Source organism: Hydra vulgaris, chromosome 01 (genome assembly GCF_038396675.1).
Source record: "Hydra vulgaris chromosome 01, alternate assembly HydraT2T_AEP".
NCBI classification, from domain to species: Eukaryota; Metazoa; Cnidaria; class Hydrozoa; order Anthoathecata; family Hydridae; genus Hydra; species Hydra vulgaris.
Window position 1 is genome coordinate 50614799 of NC_088920.1, and position 8657 is coordinate 50623455.

The 8657-nt window shown below is 30.8% G+C and overlaps 3 protein-coding genes across 3 annotated transcripts; 2 read left to right on the top strand and 1 right to left on the bottom strand.

Annotated features, from left to right (window-relative positions):
• On the bottom strand, window positions 1-939 carry LOC136074502 (uncharacterized). The gene has a single exon (XM_065786828.1). The coding sequence runs from the start codon at window positions 937-939 to the stop codon at window positions 1-3; it is 939 nt and encodes a 312-aa protein (XP_065642900.1).
• Window positions 940-4734: 3795 nt separating this feature from the next.
• Window positions 4735-5438, top strand: LOC136074503 (zinc finger MYM-type protein 5-like). Its single transcript, XM_065786829.1, has 2 exons — window positions 4735-5138; window positions 5198-5438. Exons 1-2 carry the CDS (start codon window positions 4735-4737, stop codon window positions 5436-5438), a joined length of 645 nt encoding a protein of 214 aa, XP_065642901.1.
• Window positions 5439-6611: 1173 nt separating this feature from the next.
• Window positions 6612-7211, top strand: LOC136074504 (uncharacterized). The gene has a single exon (XM_065786830.1). The coding sequence runs from the start codon at window positions 6612-6614 to the stop codon at window positions 7209-7211; it is 600 nt and encodes a 199-aa protein (XP_065642902.1).
• The last annotated feature ends 1446 nt before the right edge of the window (window positions 7212-8657 follow it).

Genomic DNA, 8657 nt, shown 5'->3' on the forward strand with positions numbered 1-8657 from the left:
TCATCCATCTTTTTTCACAAACTTAACTCTCCTTATTGCCAAATCCCCTTTTGTTATTAACAACATCTTCTTCAAGCAAGATTGCAGGTTTCCTCTCATTAAAACGTTGGGTGTCAGCACTTGATTGTCGAACAGGTCACCTCGGTAACAAAGTGGTCTGTTGTTCATAGAGCACTCCACATCCAACAACACTTCCTCTAATTCATTAAAACTTAGCATTCCTTTCACGATTGTTTTTATTAAACTCTTCTTCATTATTCCGATTAATCTTTCAAATAAACCTCCCCACAAAGGCGCTCTTAATAGATTAAACCTCCATTTTATGGCTTGAGAACCAAGATAGTTTGCGAGATTTTCGTCCTCACTAGGTGTAAGTAACCACTTTCCCGTTGCTACAAACGTTTTCGCATTATGACTGATCATCATCTGAGGTGTTCCTTTCCTTGCAACAAACTCTTTCAAAATCTTTTGAAATTCTCCGGCCGATAGATCATGACAAAGTTTAAGGTATGACGGCGCTTTATATTTTAGAGGACTGGCATAATCAACACCGGTAACCGTAAACGGTTCAACATCTTCAGTTCTAAAGTGTGGTAACATTGCTCTTGTTGGTGGTAATAGTGGTTTCACTCTGTATCTCTTACACAAATTGCATCCACGAATGACCTTTTTTACGGCAACTCTCAAGTTTGGTATCCAAAATCTTTCTCTTATGCTACCCATGATATCTCCTACTCCTCCATGTAGCGTTTTCTTTTGATGATGCTCGATAATTTGTAGAGTTAGTTGGAATGCTTTTGGTACAAATATGGGATTATACCCGGAGATTCTTCCGTGACATCTCCACAGCTGATTTTCATCCTGCTTAAGTTCCACATCGGATTTTAGTACAACAACCTCTTGAAGTAGCTTAATATTAGCCAATTCTGCTTCAATCATCCCTTCAGTTTTTTTCGGTCCTACTATTTTTTCTTTATTACTATTTTTTCTTTATTGTAAATGAACCTTTTTACAAAAGATGATATCCTTAAAGTCTTCCAATACTCATGTTTACTCCACAGTTCTTCGAGTATAGAGTATACCAAGTATCACGTGAACAGGTTGCAATTCGTCACTTCCTTCGTCATCGCTAAAATTCAGTCTCCTTATTTTTGCAAATCGCTTCTTTACATCCTTGATCATGGGGTTGGGTAAGAAGGTTAGTATTTCCTTTTCTGCATTGGTACATTCTACCTTGATGCAAAATTCCGGTATAGTTATTGATTCTAGCGTGACGTTATATCATTATATCGTGTGATGTTTTTTATTACACTTCCTGCATCCTCTTGATTGACAATTTGATGCCGAGTGTCCATACCAATACAGTTGTAACATAACCTTTTGCTCGCTAAAATCTCTTTGCGTCTTGCAACGTTTAGCACTTTTGTGCAATCTTCGCTTTGTTATTCTGTAACCCACAGTAGATACATCCATGTTTACCTACACTTGTGATACAATACAATGGCGGTCATTATGATAATTGCTTTATCATAATGACCGCCATTGTATTGTTTGAATGCAGCGCTTCGATGTTCATAAGACCTTGACTGTACATTTACGTTCTTTTTATCGAATTTTACTTGCTCATCGCTTGGGTTAAAAGTTTAGTTTAGTTTCTTTCTATGTATTTTTGCAACTTTTCGACAAGTTGCTCCAGTCCCCATTCATCCCATCCGTCATCTTTTTGTGTTAGTATTTCACGAACTGGTCCAAGTTTATCCATTAATGAATACACAAACGATTGAGCAGTTTTCAGTTTGTTCATCGTTTTCAATGTTCGCAGTGTACTTGCAAGTTTATTATAGAAGTCGTGAACATCTTTGATTTTGTACGTGTTGTGTATAGCCGTTGTTCCTTCAAGATCTTTAATGAACGCTTTGTGAACCCAAATATCTTTTCCATAAGTGTCTTGTAATATACGTTTTGCTTCATTGTACCCATCCAGTTAATGTCGTAAACCAAGTATGTCCTCTCTGGGTTTTCCTTCGCCGAGTTCCAGTAAGTAGTTGAATTTGCTAATGTTTGAATTGTCGACTTCTACCGTGAATTGATTCCAAAATCGTAACCAGTCTTTATTGTCGTCATTTAATTTTGTAATTGTATACTTTGAAGCTTGACTGATTGCTGAGTAGCTTCGTTTCCGTTTCTAAGAGATTTACGAAATGTTTCTTTCATTTTTAGTTTCCTTAGGTACCATTCTTCTTTGCTTTGAAGTTTTCGCAATGAAGCTTGTTTCGCTTCTTTTTGAATCGTTAACTGCTGTTCCATAATTTGTTTTTCATATTCAAATTTTTTGAGGCATTCGTTTTTATTTATTATGCCCAATTTGTCCACCATTTTGATTTTAACTTCAATTGCTGCTTCTACTTCCATTATTGGTTTTGAAAGCCATTCTTCTACCGAATCGACGTTTTTGCCGTCGTCAAGCATTTTTCTGGTCAGCTCATCCTTCGCTATTTCGAATCTTGCTAACAGGCTTGTTATTTTGACTAATGCCAAAATTATGCTTGATTTGTCGCCATTTATCGTGTTGCGTTCTATGACTTTAATGTTCATTTTTAACATGTTGATTTCTCTCTGGTAATTTTGTTCTTTGTCCATTTTTGCGTATTCGTAAATTTCGTTTGTCCTGGCAGGGTCGCCACCTTTTAGTGTTGGGAATTCGTAAAGGTTTCCCAGAGACACTAATGAATCACTGTTTTCTAAAACTTATATTATTGTATTATTATCTGACTGCGAAATAACTATTTACAACACTAACTCCTTTATATACAGGGCCGGTCTTAGGCCGATTTGACCGATTGCTCCAAATAGGGCCCCGCGCTTGGTAGGGGCCCCGCAATTTATAGCATATCATTATAAATGGCAGTAATTTTTTTTTATAAATTTCTATCAATCTTAATATAATTCGTACAGTTAACGTTGAACGTTTAATGCGCATGGTAACGTCTATTGTTATTTTTAGTTTATCTTAGTTATTGCGGTATATGGTATAAAATATATTAGTTTCCAATCTACTTTCGAAAGTTCCAGAAGTACTTATTTCCGAAAATTCACGAGGCAAGCAATGAACATGGCGGCAGCTTTTATATTGTTAAAGATTAAGCTGTATTTACTTTTGAAATGTTTGTAATATATTTTTTGTTTGTTTATGCTATAATTATTTTTCATTTTGTTTTCTATTAGTTTTATTTACTTTTGTTTAACGCAAACTTTTCTCGCTTTTCAGTAAATATTTTATATTTTAGACAATATAAATTTTATTGGATAATTTTAAGAGCACTTTTTTTCAAGTCTAATAAATAATCTTAATATTAAATGTTTGTTTATTTATATTAAGATATTTGCAGTAATCAATTGCTTACATTTTTATTTATGTTTTAATTTGTTGAGTTGTTTAGATACTTAAGATTTATTTTTATTTATGTTTTAATTTGTTGAGTTGTTTAGATACTTAAGATTTATTTTTATTTATGTTTTAATTTGTTGAGTTGTTTAGATACTTAAGATTTATTTTTATTTATGTTTTAATTTGTTGAGTTGTTTAGATACTTAAGATTTATTTTTATTTATGTTTTAATTTGTTGAGTTGTTTAGATACTTAAGATTTATTTTTATTTATGTTTTAATTTGTTGAGTTGTTTAGATACTTAAGATTTATTTTTATTTATGTTTTAATTTGTTGAGTTGTTTAGATACTTAAGATTTATTTTTATTTATGTTTTAATTTGTTGAGTTGTTTAGATACTTAAGATTTATTTTTATTTATGTTTTAATTTGTTGAGTTGTTTAGATACTTAAGATTTATTTTTATTTATGTTTTAATTTGTTGAGTTGTTTAGATACTTAAGATTTATTTTTATTTATGTTTTAATTTGTTGAGTTGTTTAGATACTTAAGATTTATTTTTATTTATGTTTTAATTTGTTGAGTTGTTTAGATACTTAAGATTTATTTTTATTTATGTTTTAATTTGTTGAGTTGTTTAGATACTTAAGATTTATTTTTATTTATGTTTTAATTTGTTGAGTTGTTTAGATACTTAAGATTTATTTTTATTTATGTTTTAATTTGTTGGGTTGTTTAGATACTTAAGATTTATTTTTATTTATGTTTTAATTTGTTGAGTTGTTTAGATACTTAAGATTTATTTTTATTTATGTTTTAATTTGTTGAGTTGTTTAGATACTTAAGATTTATTTTTATTTATGTTTTAATTTGTTGAGTTGTTTAGATACTTAAGATTTATTTATCTAGACTAGATACTATATTATAGTATCTAGAATCACATAGTCTATATAGTTCAATACTTCAGTAAACATTATATTAACTAAAAACAAAAGAACTTTTAAGTTTGTTTTCATGCTTCAAATAAAAAAAGCTATTTTTATGTTTTAATCTTACTATAATTCTAATGGATTTATTTATTTATTATCTCTTTATCAATATGTTTTATTTTATTTTATCTCTATATTGTTTTAGCTAATTGAAGGGAAAATGTTTATATTAGTTTTGTTAATTTTACTTTTAAATTTGTAAGGGGGACTTTTTATTTAATTTAGTTTAATTAAACTATTTTATTTTATTGTGCAATTTAGTTGTAAAAAAAGAGATAAGTTTTTAGTTTTGAAGAACACAAGCCCAAATATGAGTAAAAGACAAAGGGACGTCGGTAGAAAATATCTAAGTGGTAACATGAAGAGAACCTTAGCTAAGGTAAAGAAAACTGAAGCAGAAAAAGAAAAAGGTGCGTTAGATAAATATTTGAGTAAATCAGTAGATCTGTTTGAAACTGAAAAATCAGGCAAACAAGTCGAGTCAGACGACATTGAAACAAATATTTCTAAAAAAATTACATCAGAAGCTAGTAGTAGTTTTCTTTCTGGATGTAATGCTCAACAAAATACATCTGAATTATGTATAAACATATCTGTTAACACACAAAAGGATAATGAGGATATTTCAGAATCAAGAGAAAAAAATTCAAACCCAGCACTATGTGATATTTTAAAGATAAAAGATGACCCTGCTACATGGCCAAATAAAATAAATCAAAATGTCAGAGATTATTTAGTGAACAAAGGACCCCTAAGATCACTGTAGAAAATTTTCCGCAAAATTAAAAAGGGTTACATTTTTCGAAATTACATTGTAAAAGAAAATTAAAAAATGGGGAAGTTATAGAACGACCATGGCTAATATATTCTGAATCATTTGATAAAGTTTACTGTTACTATTGCAAACTTTTTGACACAAATTCTGATTCTGCACTTGCTACTTCTGGATTTAACAGCTGGTCAAATATTCATACAAGATTAGAGGATCATGAAAAATCAAAAAAACATTTGCAATGTACACTTAATTGCTATGAACTGCAGCAAAGGTTATCTACTGGATAAACTGTTGATACATTAAATGAAAAATTAATAAGACAGGAAACAAAACGCTGGAATCAAGTCTTTGAGCGACTTGTTGCTTCTGTACAGTTTTTGGCAGAAAGAAACTTCTAGGCGTCATTGAATTGCTAGGAAAATTTGATCCAATTATGCAAGATCATATACAGAAAATTATTAACAAAGACATTCATGATCATTATTTAGGCAAGACCATACAAGATGAAATTATTGATACTATAGGCCAAACTGTTCTACAGGAAATTATTGCTAGAATTAAGTCGGCAATGTATTTTGCAGTGATTCTTGACTGCACTCCTGATATCAGCCATCAGGAACAGATGTCAATGGTGCTAAGATATGTCGCTGATGGCACACACTCAGATGTCCCAGCAGGTATTTATGAACATTTTATAAAGTTTATCATAGTTGAGAGCAGCACTGGTGAAAATTTATTTAACACTCTTGTGAAAGAAATTGAAATGCTAGGACTAGATGTTGAAAACATCAGAGGACAAGGGTATGACAATGGAGCTAATATGAAAGGGCACAATTCTGGAGTGCAAGCACGACTTTTGGAAAGAAATTCACGAGCTTTCTATACTCCTTGTGTGTGCCATAATTATAATCTTGTTCTAGGAGATATGGCTAAAACGTGTTCAGATACCATGGCATTTTTTGGAACCCTGCAGCGTATTTACACCCTTTTTGCTTCATCTACAAAAAGATGGACTGTTTTTAAAAAGCGTGTGAAATGCCTGTCTGTTAAACCATTATCAGAAACAAGATGGGAATGTAGAATGGAAAGTGTTAAAGCTGTACGATTTCAAGCCGCAGAAGTGTGTGATGCTTTAGAAGAACTAGCAAAAAGCACAAATGATGCTCAAGGGAAAAGTTAGGCTGAATCATTAGTAAGCCAAATGACAAATTATAGGTTTCTGGTTGCACTATGTTTTTGGCACTCTTTATTGTTTCAAGTAAATTTTACTAGCAAGGAACTTCAAAGCAATACCATAGACATTGCCGCGGGGCTGACATCTTTTAAAAAATTGTTTGATTGGTTGAAGACATACCGAGAGACAGGCTTTGTAGCAGCATTGATTGATGCCAAAGAGATTGCAAATGAGTTAGAAGTTGAACCAATATTTCAACAGAAGCGCTGTTACAAGAAAAAAGAAAATGTTTCTTTATGAATCTTCTGACGAACCAATTTTAGACCCCAAGACAGAATTCTGGGTAAATTTTTTCAATCAAGTTGTAGACAAAGCATTGCAATCTCTTCAACCACGGTTTATGCAGCTGAAAGAACACTATAAACTTTTTGGATTTCTATATAATTTTCAAAATATGTCTAAAGAAGATCTCAGAAAACATTCAGCCGACCTAGAAATTGCTTTGACAGACATTACAAAAGATATAGAAGGGTTCATGCTTTCCGAAGAAATGGAGGCAATTAAGCCAATACTGCCCGTTCAACAACAAAAACCCAAAGAACTCTTTAAATATTTGGCTTGTAATGATAGGTCGACTGCATTTCCAAATTTGTTCATAGCCCTAAAAATACTGATGATAATTCCAGTTACAGTCGCTTCCGGTGAAAGAAGTTTTTCAAAACTAAAATCAATTAAAACCTACTTTAGGTCAGTAATTAACCAAGAACGACTAAACAATTTGGCACTAATATCAATTGAATCTCCTATAAGTAGAGAAATTAATTATGAAAAAATTCTAAAAGATTTCGCGAGCAAAAAAGCAAGAAAGATCCACTTTGACTTATAGATTATTTGTTTATTATGACAATAACAAGAACTGTTTTGTTTAAATTCATTGTAATATTTTTATTATTGTTTATTGATTCGTTTGTGGAGTTATGTTTTTAGTATAATAAATGCGTTTCAATAATTTTATTAATAGTAGTTATTGTAAAAAAAAAAACCAGGTGGGCCCCGCAAGCATTCGTTAAATTGGGCCCCGCAATTTGTAAGGCTGGCCCTGTTTATATATATATATATATATATATATATATATATATATATATATATATATATATATATATATATATATATTCAACCACAGCAGTACCCTTAAATAAATCTTAATTGCATTTCTCATATTCCCGTAACTCGCCAAAAGACCACATAAAGTTATTGTTATTTAATGCACCCGCTAATTGTCTTCTTGCATCTCGGAAGATGTCATTCACGACAAACTATATCGGAAAGTGATCGGATATATCCGTTTTGATTACACCTGCTTTTAATGAAGAATCATAAAATGAATTAGTCAATATGTTGTCTATTGCAGTGATTGAATTTAATGTTATTCGGGTTGTTTTGTTTATAATTGGAAAGATGTGGTGTTGAAAAATATCGTCAAAGAAAGTTTTGGTAACAGAATCTTCATTGTACAATGAAGAAGAATCTTCTGTACCAATACAGAATAATATTTTGTGCTCTTTGTATTTTTTTAAAATATTTTTTTTTAGGTGATTTGAAAAGTTTTTTATATCACCTTCAGGTGGTCTGTAACAGGTGGGCACCAGTATACTTTTTAGTATTTTGTTTATCATTTCAATCATTATCACCATCGGCATCAGAAACCGAAAGATCGTCTCTAATTTCAGTTGTCTCATCATTATGAATATATGTCATAATTCCACCTCTTTGTTTTTGAACTTTTCGCTCATAAGGTATTAGTTTGTAGTTCATAATTTATAGGTTTGAATTATTTTGGATTATTCGTCAGAACACCAAAATTCTGTTAAGCAAATCATACTGAGCAAGTAATTACATTCTATAAGAAAATGTTTTAGTTTTTCAATATTGTTAATTATACTTCTTATATTTATGTGTACCACCGTAAAGTTATCATTTAATGATTTTAATTCATTTTTAAAAGTTCCTAATTCAATAAACCGCGGGTTAAGATTAATTTCATTAAAATAATGCAAATCTGGATTGAAAGAGTTATTAAGTAAAAAGTTATTAGCCGATTTGAAAACATTAAATTGTTTCGTAATCTATTGATAGTTCAGCCATTGGTTAAGAGAACTTTGTGTCGAACTTATGTAAAACTTTTTCTTAATTATAGGCAAAAATTTTCTTATTTTTTAAATTCGCGACAAAAAACTTTATTAATTTAATCGTTGCATATTTACCTTGGCTGCGAAGATTTTTAACTTCTTCTCAAAGTTTCTCTCTTCCATAGTCTCTTTTGCAAAGTCTT